At 48.9% G+C, this 16,886-nt stretch overlaps 1 protein-coding gene across 1 annotated transcript in view; it reads right to left on the bottom strand.

Annotated features, from left to right (window-relative positions):
* The window catches only part of EMILIN2 (elastin microfibril interfacer 2), a 54,865-nt gene extending 38,666 nt beyond the window's left edge, over positions 1 to 16,199 (bottom strand). The window contains exons 1-2 of the mRNA XM_070452705.1: positions 15,660 to 16,199; positions 14,995 to 15,117 (exon numbers count right to left, since the gene is read on the bottom strand). Of these exons, the coding sequence (XP_070308806.1) occupies positions 14,995 to 15,117; positions 15,660 to 15,793 (257 nt within the window). The 5' untranslated portion in view covers positions 15,794 to 16,199. The remainder of the gene's footprint in view (positions 1 to 14,994; positions 15,118 to 15,659) is intronic.
* Between the last annotated feature and the right edge of the window lie 687 nt (positions 16,200 to 16,886).

Here is a 16,886-nt window from a genome sequence, read left to right on the forward strand (position 1 = left end):
GCCACCGCCATGAGAAGCCCATACAACCTGAGATGAGCCCCGCTCGCCGCAACTACAGAAAAGCCTGCACAGCAGCAAAGGCCCAGCGCAGCCAAAAATAAATAAATGAGAATTTTTTAAGAAAGAAAGTATTCATGGAAAAGAAAATTCCAGAAAGTTTCAAAAGAGCAAAACGAATTTGTCATGCACCCAGCTACTGTAAGTACTTACATAGCATTTACGCTGTATTATGAGTTATCCAGACACAATTTAAAGTATACAGGAGGATGTGCATAGGTTCTAGGCAAATATTACACCATTTTACATAAAGGACTTGAGCATCCATGGATTTTAGTATCATGGGATGTCCCAAAACAAATCCCCTGTGGAGCCCAAAGGACCACTGTATTGCTTTTCCATTCAAAAGGGGAACTGGCTATGATACCCCATCTGTAGTCCATGTTGGACCTTTGGATGAAGACCATGGATGGTGGCAAGCTCTTAGAGATGCCTCACCTGGAACTTGGTGGAAGTCACTCAGAAAATCCTAAGTCAGTAGGAGTTTCTCTGCAGATGTAAAAACATTTTCTTTCTTTGGGCCAATTCATTCTCAGTTGAAAAAAATAATCTGGGAATTGAAAACAGGATCACTTGTGTTTCTTTTCTAATTTATGACCACACTGTGGGCGAGAAGGACCAAGTGTTACAACCTAGTTTCATATTTCTCACATCGTCCTAGGCAAGGCCAGTGCTATTTTATGATTTCCAAATTCACACTTAAGACAACGAGGTTGAGACATTCACAGTTGACTGCCCTCTGTTTAGAAGGAGCAGAACTCTGCTTTGGAAGATGGTGCCACAGCCAGCCCGCCTCCAGCCTGAAGGTGTAGACAAGTAGAGGGCCAGGGGTGAGGTAAGAAGAATTTTGCTTATTTGCTTTTAAATAGAAAGGGGTGATGGAGGCCATGGAGGAGAAAAAAATGAGGAGGAACTTTACTCCAAGGAGACTTAGAGTGGCCAGTGGATTTTTAAGGTTGGAAACAACTGCCATGTCTGCCAAGCTGTTTGTGTTGCTATAGTCTTCACTGAATCCGCGTGCTCATGCTGGCTTGCGGAACTTGATTTTTTCTTAAGGAATTTTTAAAAAATTAATTTATTTTGGCTGCACTGGGTCCTAGTTACTTTGCAGGGGCTTCTCACTGCAGTGACTTCCCTCGTTGAGGAGCACGGGCTCAGCAGTTCTGGCGCACGGGCTTGCTGGCTCCGCAGCACGTGGGATCTTCCCGGACCAGGGATTGAACCCGTCTCTTCTGCGCTGGCAGGCGGATTCTTATTCACTGCGCCACCAGAGAAGTCCTTTCTTGAGGAATTTGAGGCTGTGATGTTTTTCTGAGAAAACCACCCCAGAACCCAAGTCTGCAGGGGCTGTAGGATGATAGGGTGTAACAAACTAGAGAAATGCTTCGGGGCATCATGATTCTTGTAAATTGAGGGGGGAAGGAGACAAATATACAGACTCTCAGGTGGTGGAGAGGGGCTGCAGCTTGCTGTCCATCGCTTTAAAATCATTTAAGAAAAATAACATAGATTGCATTATTTTGTTTTGTTTAAATAAAACAACTAAGATCTATGGTTTGAGTAGTAATTCTCATCCTCATGATAAGTCAGGCAGGCGCTAGGCTGGCCCACCACCCAAGACGTCACTGCAATTTTTATCGTTAATAAAATACATCAGCATGCTATTTTCAAGGAATTTCTGTCACAAAAATAAACTTTAAAATAACCCCCTATATTTTCAGTATTTAACTTTCTCAAAACACACTCTTATCTCTGATTACTTACCCTCCTAATTACACCAAAGCATTCCTTAGAGCTGTGTTCATGAACCCTGGGCCAACCCGGCGGCTCAGTGATGAAGAGCCCGCCTGCAATGCAGGACACGCAGGTTCGATTCCTCAGTCAGGAAGATCCCCTGGAGAAGGGAATACCAACCCACTCCAGCATTCTTGCCTGGAGAATTCCATGGACAGAGGAGCCTGGCGGGCTTCAGTCCATGAGAGTAAGACACGATTGAGTGACTAAACGACAACATGAAGCCTCCCCAAATCAGAACTCCATCATACTTCACACAGAGAGGCAACGTAGGCTTACACCTTGGTAAAAAGCTTTTAAAGCTCATGCTGAGATGACCAGCTCAGGAATCTAAATGACAACACACATTGTTACTTTGGTTGATTTAACAGGAATCTATCCTATCACAACCCTTCGTTTTAGCTGCAAGCCACTGCACTTTCACTCATCTGTAACAATCATTTCAAAGTCTGTGCATGCCACGATTTCCATTTTAAAAACACAAGCCATGGCCAGTTGTTCAAACTTATAGTCTCCGTGCCTGAAACATGAAAACCAAACTCAGCACATACGAGTCTTCACAATGGGAGGGAAAACAAGCTAAAAACTTTCTCTCCCCAAGAATGAAGCCTAATGCAAACCATGGGCTTTGGATGACCATGATGTGTCAGTGCAGGTTCATCAACTGTAAGAAACGCTCTGCTCCAGTGGGAAAGATGATAATGGCAGAAGCTGGGTATATGTGGATGGCAGGGGAACATGAGAAATCTCCTTACTGTCCCCTCAGTTTTGCTGTAAACCTTAAACTGCTCCAAAAATATAGTCTTAATAAAAGAAATAAATAAAACGATTCACATGCTTTCTCTTTTATCCATTCATTCAGTAAACATCCTCTGGGTGCCCACCAGGACCACACGATGGCTTTCCCCGAGTATCTACCATGGAACAATCATACTTACCAGGAGCCTACAGACGTCTATGACCCAGAGCAACAGGCACTGTTCTAGGGCATCTCAGCAGAGACCAGTCATATCAGACAAGATATATACAATTATTTTACTGTATTCACCATAAGGTAAAAATTTGTAGTAAGACTAACCCTCTGGGCTGCTTCTATATTAATAGACCCAACTGCCCACATGAAAGATTAGAGATGATTCCTGATCAAAGGTGATAAATAATGAGGTACTGATCCTTCTGTGAATAAAGGCAATTCTGCCACAACCTCTAAAAGACAGTACATAAAAAAAAAATTGACCTTCTCTCACAAGATCAAAGCTATGGTTTTTCCAGCGGTCATGTACGGATGTGAGAGTTGGACCATAAAGGCGGCTGAATGCTGAAGAATTGATGCTTTTGAACTGTGGTGTTGGAGAAGACTCTAGAGAGTCGCTTGAACAGCAAGGAGAGCTAACCAGTCAATCTTAAAGGACATCAACCCTGAATATTCATTGGAAGGACTGATACTGAAGCTCCAATACTTTGGCCACCTCATGTGAAGAGCCAACTCACTGGAAAAGACCCCAATGCTGGTGAAGATTGAAGGCAAAAGGAGAAGGGGGCGACAGAGGATGAGATGGTTGGATGGCTTCATTGACCCAACGTACACGAGTTTGAGCAAACTCTGGAAGATAGTGAAGGAAAGGGAAGACTGATGTTCTGTAGTCCATAGGGTTGTGAAGAGCTGGATAAAACTGAGCGACTGAACACCACCACAAGTTATGGTCCTTTTTTGTTGTTATTAAATTAATTCACTTTTAATTGGATGATAGTTGGTTTACAATACTGTGTTGGTTTCTGCCATATATCAACATGAATCAGTCATAGGTATATGTATGTCTCCTCCCTCTTGAAACTCCCTCCCACTCCATCCCACCCTCTATGTGAAATTAGATAGCCAATGGAAATTCGCTGTATCACGCAGGGAGCTCAAATCCGGTGCTCTGGTACTGTCCTTTTTATCCCCACCATCGACAATGGGCTAACATGCTCAGAGACAGCTCTTCACCCCAAAGCACAGAGAAGAGGCCTCCTGGCCATTCCATCTCGGTCACTGCTCATCCCTCCACAGCCAGACCCACTTCTCCCACCACACCTGCTTCAGCTCCATCAGGGAACCCGGCCAGGCTCCCAACAGAGCCCCTCCTGCTGTTCCCCACCCATCCTCTCCCTTCTCCAACCCATTCTGCACAAATTGCCAGATTAACATTTGGAAGGTCTGCTGGTGTCCTTGACCTAAAATTCTCCATGGTGCCCCTTTGCCTAAATGATAGAGCCCACACTCCCAACACTGGGTGACAGCTTGAATTCTCTGTCACCCCCAAAATATGTCAGAATTCAAATCCCAGGACCTTGGAATGTGACTTTATTTGGAGGTGGAGGGCTTCCCTAGTGGTGCTAGTGATAAAGAACCCTCCTGCCCATGCAGGAAACCATAAGAGATACAGGTTCAATCCCTGGGTCAGGAAGATCCCCTAGAAGAGTGCATGGCAACCCACTCCAGCATTCTTGGCTGGAGAACCCCATGGACAGAAGAGCCTGGTGGGCTACAGTCCACAGGGCCGCAAAGAGCTGGACACGACTGAAGCCACTTACTATGCATTCAGGGGCTTTACAGGGGTGAGCAAGTTAACGTGAGGGCGTCAGGGTGGGGGGGCCTAATCCAGGATGACTGATGTCCTCATATACAGGGCGCATTGGGACAGACACCCAGGGATTCGATGACCATCTACACACCAAGGGGACAGGCCCGGAACAGACCCGCCCCGTCCATGGCTCACTCCTCCCGGGGCTACCGTCCTCCCTGGGCTGCGCTGGTGTCCTCTGACGTCTGCATCTAGTTTTCAGCTGGAGCCTTCCTTCAAAGCCTTGCGAGAACGTCACCACCTGCAAACAAGCTCACGGATTCCTCCCGGCTGGAAACAATCTCCCCCGCTGCTGAACATCCTCCGCAGTTTGTGCCTCTCTTATTGCCGCCCTCATGCCTATCTTTTGCTTCATAAATACTTCTGTTTATGTCTCACTTCACCTACTGGCTGTGAACGTCTGGAGAGCTAGAGAGAAGTCGGGTTCCTTGCTGTGTCCCCATGGGGCCTAGACCTGGGCCAGACGGAGACCAGGCACAAAAATATTTTTTTAATGAAACCAAGGACTAAGAGTCTTCAAATAATAAGTCTACTTAACCCTACTGAGCTTTGTGCCAATTCAAAATGGTGTATGCTAATTAGGCAGCCTCAATCCAACTTTCCCCGGGGCGAAATGTGCCATGTGTTTCTTTACTCCATTACGGTTTCATCCAGTGTTCTACATCTGTTATGTATTTACTGTCTCAACTGGTCTTCAGAAAAATCAGAGTTGTAACCTTACTATCAGCATAAATGAGTTTCCACAGTGTATTTTACCATGAGTCCTCAGCTTCAAAACAACCAGACACAAATGGTGGTGGACACGTGCAAAGGAATACTACTCAACAGTAAAAAGTGATCAACCAGTGATCCAGAGCACAACAAGGATGTGCCTTAAAATAACCAAGCTGAAAGAAAAAACCTTATGTATGAGTACAGATCATATGAGTACCGACATAAATATCTAGAGAATACAAACCCATCAGCAGTTGCCTGGGGAGGAAGTGTGTGTTGGGGGGAAAACTGGAGGGAGGGATTACAAGGGGTGTGAGGTCACTCTTGGGGGTGATGGAGGCATTCAACATCCTGATTGTGATGTTGGTTTCACAGGTACATATACATGTTAAATCATACAACTTTAAATATGTACAGTTTATATAAATTACACCTCAGTAGAGCTGTTTGTGTCCTTTGCATATAGCATAAATATATAATATATACATATATTTTATATACTATATACACTTTATATATATTTATGCACTTGAGTATTTTAAAATCTCATCAGCAAATGAGAAATTTGCTTGAAAGCAAATTGCCAGTCTTGACTATCCAATTACAAATCTCAGTTAAGAAAAAGCCAAAATCAGCATTATTAAGTCTTTTTTAGAGTTTCAAAATGAGGATTTAACTAAAGTTTTGTTATTTTTAATGTATCAGATTACTTTTCAAACACACAACCAATTGCTTTATTTCTACTGGGAACTCAGCCCTAATATCTATTTTTGTACTTTTGAAAGCTGTTGTTCAGTGGCTAAGTCATGTCTGACTCTTTGCGAACCCATGAACTGCAGCACGCCAGGCTCCTCTGTCCTCTACCATCTCCCAGAGTTTGCTCAAATTCATGTCCATTGAGTTAATGATGCTATATAACCATCTCATTCTCTGCCGCCCCCTTATCCTTTAGCCCTCAATCTTTCCCAGCATCAGAGTCTTTTCCAGTGAGTCAACTCTGCATCAGGTGGCAAAGACCATTGATTAGGGAAAACAGTCAAAACAGAATTTTCTTTTTTATCTTCAAATTGCCATTTTGTGTAAAATAACACAAAATGTCAAAGACATAAATGAGCGATTAAAAATATGACAAAGAGTGACTCCTCGTTGGGACTGTTCTTTCCCAGTGTGGACTCTGCCAAGGAGGGCTCCGCGGGCACCTTGCGATTTGCTTCTGGACATGAGCCGTGAATGGTGTTTCTGCCTTCCCTCCCCCCCTGCTCCGCCAGTGAGCAAGGAATCTGCATTTCATCTCACTAGTTGTTTTTTTGCCATGATGCAACCGAACGACTCCCAGATACCTTGAGAGTGGCCAGAAGATGATGCAATGTGTGGGGATGAGAACGGGCACATGGTTTATCATGAGGGGGCCAGGCCCTGACCCTGGGCTGTGGTCCTGGAACACTGCTGCTCCAGCAGATGACAGCTGGGGCATCTCCAGGGTGGGCCACCTGGCGTATACGTCAGGCCTGAGCACCATCAGGACAGCGGCTTCTGGAATGTTCAACACATCCAGAGGGGCTTGTGATGCCTCCCTCCCTGCCCGGGGCCCAACCACCCCCACCCCCGCTTGTCAGAGCTCTTAGGGCTGAAACTGCCTACAGCCAGGGAACCACTTTACTGGTGAAAAGATCCCTCGCAAAGGGCTGGATTGTGCAACCAGCCCCCACCCGGAGTTCTGTTGCAATCTCCACCACAGCTTTTGGGCTCCACTTTCAAGATACATGGAAAAGTTTCAGTTAGCAGAAAACAAGTGGCATTTTCACCACCACGGTTTAGGGAGAAAAAAATCTAGGCCCTTATATGATGATCCTTTAACAGCCTCCGTGCTGGGCAGACGCAGGCTGGAAGCAGGAGGGAATTCTCCAGCACCTCATAATGAGCTGCGAGCAAATCTCGGCAAAGATAACTTAATGAGGCCCACACAGACAATCACAAAAGTGGGAGAAGATGGGAGAAGTCAGGGAAAAGTTGAGACGTCTCACAGCCAATTCCCTTTCATCAAAATGATCAGCTTGAGAAGACTTCATCTAAATACGCATCTCAAATTTCTTTTAACTAAATGCTCAGGAAAACGTACTATCCTGAAAGGCTGATGCTGCAAAGAATAATTTTTAGGCGTATTCCATAATCTTCTAATATTTTTTTAGGTGGGGGTAAAAAAAGAAAAGAGCAGCTGGATCTTGACACACCCATAGAAGTCTGCTTCTCCAGCATTTTCAAATCAGGAATTTGGTTAGTTGGAAAACTCCCTACTTTTTTTCAGCACCCATCACCACTTTAAAACAGGAAGGAAGGAAGAAAACTTGTTGGTGAACTTCGTTTTAATAATTTCATTAGTTTTCCTCCCATGTGAATTGCCATCATTTTGAAAACCACTCTGTTCCTCTCCAGATCCTCCCAGGAAAATCATTTATCAGGCAAAGTCACGCTTGTGTCATTTTATCAAGTGGGTCATTGTTATTTTTAAGTCCAGAAAACTGCTTCATCAAGCGCGGAAGCAGTTAATTCTGGGCAGTGAAACAGTCCTGTAGCCAACAATAAATCAGAACATTTGGGTGACAGTCTGGAAGTCATCTGAACACTGGCAGTCTGTCAGTTTTTGGTTTTAGAAAACAGTATGTAAAACGGCAGCTCACTGTCATGCATGTACCTGCCTCATTATTCACTCAGTAAACACGAGTAACATCTTAATATTCCCAACATGAAGAAGAGGATTTTTTTTTCTCAGAGCAGAGCATTAAAACAGCGTGTTCTTGGCTGGATGAAACATGGCTGGAGCTCAGCGAAGGCAACCTGGAACACTCAGCTGCCTCCTCTCTATGACCCGCCGTGGGCATCCAAACACCTGCAGAGGTAGGAACCAACGTCCACAGCAACCAGAGCACTTACTGGTTTTTATTTTTTCAAACTTTTGGCCACGCCACGTGGGATCTTAGTTCTCTGATCAGGGATCAAACTCGTACCCCCTACAGTGGAAGCTCAGAGTCCTAACCCCTGGACCCCCAGGGAAGTCCCAAAGCACTTATTTTAAATTGACTGTAATCTCTCCTGTGCTTTTTCCCAAAAAAGCTCCATGACTGCTCTGCTTCCAAAGCAACCTCTGGGTTTAACTTCATGTTTACAAATTGATTTAAATGATTTTATTTTCTTAATTGTCATCTTAGGCCACTGCATGTCTTTATTTCATTCTTTAGCACCCCAGCCTTTCTCTAACTTGTCAGGGAATTCAGAGCCTTTAAAGAAGAGATCACCCGAGAGGCGACAGCTCCAAACCGGGAGAACAAGCTGTGTCTGCCAGACATTGCTGGTGACTATACCTCACAGCTGTCACCACCCCTGTGGTGCTGAGGAAAGCGCGTCTCAGAGAGGTGGAGTGACTAGCCTGAAGTCACACAGCTCGGTAGTGCTAGAGCAGAGGCCAGAAGCTGCATCTTCCATCTCCTCTTCCAGAAGCATTGGCCACACCCAGCCAGCCTCCAGGGACTACGTGAGGGGCCCGCTGACCTGTCCCCACCCCACCCTGCCACGTCTCCCCTTTTCTGGCCTCCTCAGAATTCTTTCATTGACCAAGTATTGGTGGAATCACATATCCATGGAGGAAGACTAATTAACGGGAATTAAATGAGGCTTCACAAAAAGCCAACTGCTTTCCTTAAAGCCACAACCTGTGTGTGCATTCTATTCATTTTTCTCCAAGATAAGAAAGGTGGAAAGTGTAGCCCATAAGTACAAAATTCTTCTTCCAAGACCCTAGTCTCTTCCCTGCTTAATCTGCTGGCTGACCTTGTGATGAGAATAAAATAAAATGATGAACATGAAAATGTTTTTGGAACACCAAACGGCTCTACAAACATAACATCGTATCTACTGGGAACAAAGAAAAAGAGCGAGGCAGCTTGTAAGGAAGGTCTGAGGCTCGTGGGGAAGCACCAGAGGCTGGTGAGGATGGGGCCCGGAAGAGGGGGACACAGCAGGGGCCAGGCACAGCTCTGGGTGCCCCTGCGCAGGTGCTCCTGGGGCGGGACTTGGGGTCCCTCGTGATAACAAGGTCCCTCCTCCTACCAAGGAGCAGGGCTCGTCACAGCCAACGGACCTCAAGATGTTGGTTAAAAAACTGAATGAAGGGACTTCCCAGATGGTCCAGGGGATAAGAATCTGCCTTGCAACGCAGTGGATATGGGTTCAATCCCTGGCCCAGTGTCCCACATGCCAAGGGGCATCTAAGCCCATGCGCCACAGCCACCGAGCCGAAGCTCTAGGGTCTTTGCTCCGCAAAAAGAGAAGCCACTGCAATGAGAAGCTCTCGCACTGCAACTAGAGAAAGGCCACATGCAGCAACAAAGACCCAGCACAGCCAAAAATCAGGAAATCTTGGGGGCGGGGGGAGAACCCAGAAAGAAGAAACATTCCCCCAGAGCTACCTACACAAAAGGCATAGTTTGAATTGAAAGCAATTCTGTTCCTGGAGACGTGAAAAACGTAGAAGTGGCTCTACAAGTCTCATTTTTTCCCCCCAACTCTCAAGGGCTTCTTTTTTTTCTTTTTAAGCTTTTCCTGGCTGAGACTGCTCCCTAATAGAAAACTTTCCTTCCAAATGAACGATCATCTGCTCCCCCTAGAATCTAAGGATTAGAGGAGTTCTGGAAACTCAGTACTAACACTCACACCTGGGGGAAATTCGAAAATTCTGCATCTGTGTTATCACAGCAGCGCAGGCTCCTAGAGTGGGCCCCGCCCAGCTCCCTGTCCCAGCCGCAGAGTTGTTGTGTTTTTTTTTTTAAAGAGCTAATAGGGAAAATTTCACCAAAATTCTACACACCCAAGGAGAGGGTAGGGGATGGGCTGGGTGGATGCTGATAAACCCCAGTCAGTTTTGCAGTGTCAGACGACAGTGAATAGAGGGGAATAACCCTGCCTTACGTTTGGGGTCCTGCCTGTCCTCACCAGCGAGGCAGCTGCTCTGCACATGGGACACCCCCAAACGCCTCAAATACTAACAGCACTCAGCTGAGCCCAGCTGAGTGGGAGGTGATGGAACTCTCTAGAATCGCTGCCATGAGGCATGAATGATGCATGAAAGGAACAATGCCCAGTCCAGCCAGAAGAAAGACAGTGCTGTTTTCCACCAGCAGTGCACACAAGCATGGCCAACCCGCGTCGGGCGGGTGGTGGGCTCTGCGAGAGCCCAGACCCTCACTATCCCCTCCCATCACACTGGGCTGCCAACGTCATCGCATCACACATGGAGGCACACTCACGCACGCATACCACACACACCCTTGGGGCGCTCATCACTGAGTGTGGGTTTAGCCAGCAAGGGGGTGTGTGGGTGTGGGATGGGAAGAGCCTAAGGCTTAGAAATAACAGAGCTGGACTTGTTCCCAGGTGCCACTACTTCCTGACTCCATGCCCTCCTGTAAAAGGGGGATAACGCCCAGGGACTGCAGTACAGACGGAAGATAATGAACATAAAAGGACTCATCCCCTTACAAGAATGCACTCCAAGAAGAGCGTCTCGTGAAATCAGCCCTGGACACTGTACCAAGCCTGCCAAGATCGTCAACCTGCCCGGTCCCCACCCTGCAGAAAGAATTCCAAGTCTCCCACATTCCTGTCTCCCAAAACAAGTCTCTCAAACCAGTCCAGGGCCAGACAGATGCTCCTCATGCTGAGGTGTCCTGCAGAGACCCCAGGCTCAGGTGCGGATCTGCTGGGACCATCCTAAGTGCAGGGGTGTGTGTGCATGTGCCAACAGTGACCATCTACCACACAGGCTGAACTGCTAAAGGCTTTTACAGTGAATCAGAAAACTCTGCAATACGATGAAATTTTAGAAGGTTTATGCCTTTCTTAACATGAACGTGTAAAGTTGAACAATGATCTCAGAGCAGGAAATGGTCCTCAGACCCATCTTCAGAATTCAGAGTAAATGATCAATCGCTATCGCCCACCTTTTATGCTGCTTTAGAGTCCACAGTAGCTGCCCTTCCCTCCTCACCAGATAATCAGCACCAGATAACTTCTCGTATCTCCTCCCCGGGTCAGATCAGCCACCCTCAGGAATCAGCTAAGGGAAGACAGCAGTGTCCATGGACGTGTGCCTTGGAGACCCAGACCCCTCCTCACACTGAGGGGTCACACAGCAGAGACAGACCCACAGAGAGAGAGCGCTGATTTCAAATTCCTAGTGACAGAGACGACTTCATAGCAATTAACCATTCTCCATACACAAGAATGGTATCACCACTTCACAAGTATTAGGACATGAGCTTCGAATGGTTTTTCTGGAAGCACACTTTTGACTCCATCCCCAGTGACAAGTCTCAGGCGGTGGCTGAGCCTAGGGGGACAGGGCTGGTTTTCCAGAAGTCTCAAGCTCCACCAGTCTGGCCTCCCTAATTAGCGTCTTTTCAACCACCAGCCTAACAAACCAAACACAGGAAGCAAACTGGCCAGTGTTTTCATAAAATAAGAGCCAAACTGCACAGAATGGTAGACAGTGTGAAAAATGATGTAGTCCACTAAATCCTTGCAGATGCTGCCCAGGAAAGAGAGTGAAGCACACAGACGTGAACACATGTGCACACGCTCCTACACGGACCAACAATGCTCACTCACTTTTTTGTGGGAATTGCCTTCCAGGAAAGAAGGTGGAGATCTCAGTAGTTGAGTACTCCACAAGTACTAAAGTGGTTTTTGTTTGTTTGGGGTTTTTTTTTTTTTTTTGCTTTTGTTTAGTCACTAAGCCGAGTCTGACTCTTTTGCGACACCGTAGACTGCAGTCCACCAGGCTCCTCTGTCCATGGAATTTTCCAGGCAAGAACACTGGAGTGGGTTGCCATTTCCTGCTCCAGGGCATCTTCCCAGTCCAGGGATCGAACCCGCATCTCCTGCACTGGTAGGCAGGTTCTTAACCACTGAGCCACCAGGGAAGCCACTGAATTCTCTCATGTGACAGGGACAGAGGCCTGTCCACAAAGGCCAGGTCTCCTGGCAGCGCTGCCGCTACATTTGACCACAGGAAAGTCAGGGGCTTCTTGCTTCAAGTCTTCACTGATAAAAATGGGGACAACAGTATTCATTTTGAAGGACTGTAGCAAGCATTAAACTAATGTATGGACTAAACAACCCTGACACAGCGCCTGACACACACAGCGTTCTTTACAGCATCAGGAAAGCACTTACTCAAGACACTCATGTATCAGACAAAAACCCTCTCTACTTCCAGTTTCACATGAACGATACCCAAATTCACAATCTGGAATCAAAGCCTCTCTGTATATGCAAACAGAACATCGGCTAAACCTTCTGGAAGCCCACCCGTGCCAAGTCCCCAGAGCCTGTGGCATCTGAGCGTCCAGCTCAGAAGTTCTCCTATTGCAGCAGTTACTTCCCCATTGAACCCTTGTCTCCCTCTGACTTCCCTCAGTCTCAGGGCAAATTCAGTCTCTCCCTTCAGCTTTCTCACTTCTGTCCTAAAACCTGTTAAGTCTTCCAAGTAGCTCTTCACCTGCTTCAAAGTTTGAAAGCGTTCAGTTGCTCAGTCATGTCGGACTCTGCGAGGACTCCGTGGACTGCAGCCCACCAGGCTCCTCTGTCCATGGGGATTCTCCAGGAAAGAACACTGGAGGGTGGGAAGCCATGCCCTCCTCCAGGGGACCTTCCCAACCCAGGGACTGAACCCTCATCTCCAGCACTGCAAGCGGATTCTTTACTGTCTGAGCCACCAGGCTTCACCTGCTTGGCTACTACAAATTCCCTCTTCCCACGAAAACCCTTGAAACACATGAGACTCTTGGGTAAAGGGGTTTCTTCAGGACCACGCCCTGCATCTCACACAAGTTACAAGGCCTACCCCCCTCCCTGCCCTCGAACTGTCTCCTTCTGCATTAGTAGAAGGCCTATCCCCCTCCTCCTGCTGTCCCAGAGCCCTGGCCTTTCTGGACCCCTCCACCTCCTGGGTGTCTCCTCTCCGGCTCTCTGAGATGCCACTTCCTCCTCCAAGGTCTTGGCTTTGCTCTCTCTCCTCCTCCCTCCATTCTCTCCGCCTCCTCAACAGCTCAGTTCTGCTCCGACTCTTGTTAAGTCCACACAGCTCCTACCTGCTCTTCCCACGACGCTCGACAGTCACCAGTGGCTAAACCGCACTCCTCACTCGAGCCCGTTGCCAGCCTCCAGGCCCACCTGTCCCACGCCACCCAGAAAGCCCCCTCTCCATAACTGCAGGCTGAGTTTCCCAAGAACCTTCACTTCCATGGGTCTCAGGTCCTAAGGATCAAATCATGAAGAACTGACAACACCTGTGAATTGTGGGCAGCAACTCGGGCTCCTGGGCTCATCAGAAACACCTGTGAAATGCCATGCTCCACGCCCGGTGCGACCAGAGACAGAGGCGTCAGGAGAACACTGTGCCCCTCTGACGGGCTACCCAACTCAGTGTGACAGCCAGCAATTCAATGTCAAACCGATGCCCTGTGTACAGCAGTGGCGAGTCTAAGTTTTTTTGTTTTGGTGGTGGGGGGTGGTTTTTTTGACTTTTAATAGGACTTATCCCTTCCCTGGTTTGATCCCTGGGTGGAGAAGATCCCCTGGAGGAGGGCATGAAGATACACTCCAGTATTCTTGCCTGGAGAATCCCATGGAGAGAAGTCTGGCGGGCTATAGTCCATGGGGTTGCACAGAGTCGGATAGGACTGAAGTGACCTAGCACGCATGCATCCCTTCCTTGATTCAGTCCTCACCACAGCCCACCTGGGATGATCCCACCTACAGCCTGAATCCCACCCCCCATTCCCCCCCCACCATTGCCTTCTGGAATAAGGTTTCCTGCAGCACAAGTTCCAGTCTGTCCCTTCGCTATGCCAGAGACAGACCCGCCTACTGGCTACTCTTTGCTGTAAAGACAACTGTGCTCTAAGACAAACAACTTATTCTTAGGGGAAAACAATTAATTTCAACCATCCCATGCGTCGGCTACAGCCATTTATTCACATCAGCTCAGCCTCTGATATCTGACTTACACAAAAACACAAAGACTCTCCAGATGACAACTGAATGAGGGTGGTGTATGTTACAAAATCTGTACTTTGCTGCTTCGCTTCCTCCTTGTTGTTTTTTTTTTCCTAAGACAGTGAAATCTTTATGAGCAAAGATTAATCCTTCCCCTCCTCTTTAAGGACCATTCTCTCCTGACAACCACTTAGCTGAATCCCCCAAATCTAACTTGAAAAAACAACAACCGCACACTTTCAAGCGGGTTGTTTCTGGGGACTTTGGTTTAGAGATCAACAACACCTGGAAGAGGTCAGTTTTACGGGGACATTTGGACAAAACGCCTGATTTAGAACACTGGATAGAACAAACCTCTCAGCTAATCCTACACATAAGAGTTTCTAGCAGTATACATTTTGGAATCTTCTCCGTGCCCCAGAACACACAATATGGATCTAATTAGGTCCAGCTGCCTTATGTTAGTAATAAAATTGAAAGAAAAAGAGAGGGAGAGAGAATGGGGGTGGGGGGCTTTGTTCGTCCCCTCCTCTGCCCGGCGATCAACCGCAAGGCAGGCGCGTCCCGGACGCTCACTCCAGACTCGAATACCCCGGAGAGCCTAGTACCCCGCTCAACGCTCAGACTTTTCAGCGGCTGACTTTTCATGCGCTGGAAGAGATTTTCTGAGCCCCTGGAGCCCAGAGACCCGACCCCACCCCTGCCCCCACCTCGGCACGGCGCGCCCCGCCCGCCCCTCCGCTCCACGACTTACGTGAGCGCAGAGGGACAGGGCTTCTGGTTCCAGCCACAGTTGTACTGAGCTTGGATAAAAGTCTCGCTTCCCTCGAGCACCGAGCAGCTCACGTTCTTGTTCACGATGTAGGCGCACCAGTTCCTGGGGTGAAGGAGAGTCGGGAAGAGGGCACGGCATAAACCCGGAGAACAATGAGGCGGGGGAGAGAGGGAACGAATCTTCAGGGCGACCGACCGAGAGAGGGTCGGGGAGCCCGTGGTCCCCACCGAGGCGGGCGGCTAACCAGCCGACATGTGGACGGTGCGCGGGTACACCTTTGGAGAGCAGGCACCTTAATCCGACAAAAGACGGACAGAAGGGCCCCCCCCCTCCCCACGTCCCAGGGGACCCAGTCATTCCCGGGGAGTTTCCTGATAGCCCTGCCCTAAGGGGCTCTCCCTGCGCCCCATGGTCCGGAACTCAGCACCGCTGGGGGCGCGGGCGAGGTCGCCCGGGACGCCCCGCTCCGGCCGTGAAGCGCGCTCCACCACGGAGGAGGCGCCGCCCCGGCAGCCCGAGGGGAACCCCGGCTGCGGCTCCTCGCCTCTGCCGGTCAGAGTGGGGTCCTGCGCAGAGCGGGAAGGGGTGGGTAGGAGCCCACAGCTCCTGGCCGTCCTGGGGACGAGGAGAGGCCGCGCACTTACTTGTTCCTGGCGCTGGGCCGCGCGGGGTGCCCGGGCTGCGGACTGGCGTGGCACAGCCCCGCGCCGCCCAGGGCCAGCAGTGCCAGCGCCCAGCGCCAAGGCGCGTGGGGCCGGGGCCGTGTCGGCGGCCACATTCTGCGCGCGGCGGGCGCGCTCCGCCGGCGGGATCTGGAGCGCGGGTCGGACTAGAGCCGGGAGGCTGCGGGCGGCCGGGGCGCGGCCGGAGAAGGCAGGAGGCTGGGGCGCTGCGCGGCGCCCTTACCCGCGCTGCGCGGCCGCCCCCTCCGGCTTCTCGCTCCCACTTCTCCTTTCCACCCCGTGCGCCCGCGCTTCTCCTCGGTCCCTCAATGACGCACAGGTCCCCCCGGGTGCCGCCCTTTTTATTTCACTTCCCTCTCCGAAACGTGACTCTCCCGCCGCCGCGTCTGTCTCCCGTCCTCTTGCTTCTCGGCAGGGGGTTTGGGGTGAAAGGGCTATAGGGTTTGGGAGAAGGGTCTCTGTTACAGAATTTCCAATTACTCATTCCTTTGGTCTCTTCCCAGAAGCTGGGCGACTCCGCCTCCCACCTTCCAGCGGGCGCGCCCGGCCCCTCGGGAAGGGCCGCCGTCGGCGAGTCCGGCGGGGCTCACGTCGTGCCGGGGGCCGGCTTCCCAGGGCTAACGAGGGGCATCTTTATCAGTCCTTCGCTCGACTCGACTCGACTCGCATTTCCTCCTCTGGCAAGACGCGGCCATTCCTCCGCTCTTGAACTTCGGCGACATTAGGGGGAATGAACGCGGGTCCTCTTTTTCTTAGGCATCCATTAAACAGTTTCCAAGTCAACGTGCCAGGCAGCGGGGGATGAGGAAAGACAGCTCCACTTCCGAGCAGCTTCTTGAAGCACAGTATCAGACTCTAATACACTCCACTAATTTCCAAAAGGTAGTCCCATAGCCTCTGCTTCTGAGGTCCCACTCTGAACTGTTAAAAATTATTATTAAAGACATTTACTCCACAATAATCACCTTTTCTTCAAAACAGTTCCCATCCTGCTAGACATTTGTCTTTCACTTGCTTGCATATTTTCTGCCTTTTTTTTTTTTTTGCAGTTTCCTGTTTTTTTCCAAAATAAAAGATTATATAATGAACATTTCCATAGGTCTTAAATATTTCTTTAAATATACAATTTAGTCACTGTATAATATTCCATTTTATTTCTATTTTTGAGTTACACCAATCTCTACCAGG

The sequence above is a fragment of the Odocoileus virginianus genome, chromosome 22 (genome assembly GCF_023699985.2).
Source record: "Odocoileus virginianus isolate 20LAN1187 ecotype Illinois chromosome 22, Ovbor_1.2, whole genome shotgun sequence".
Taxonomy (NCBI): domain Eukaryota; kingdom Metazoa; phylum Chordata; class Mammalia; order Artiodactyla; family Cervidae; genus Odocoileus; species Odocoileus virginianus.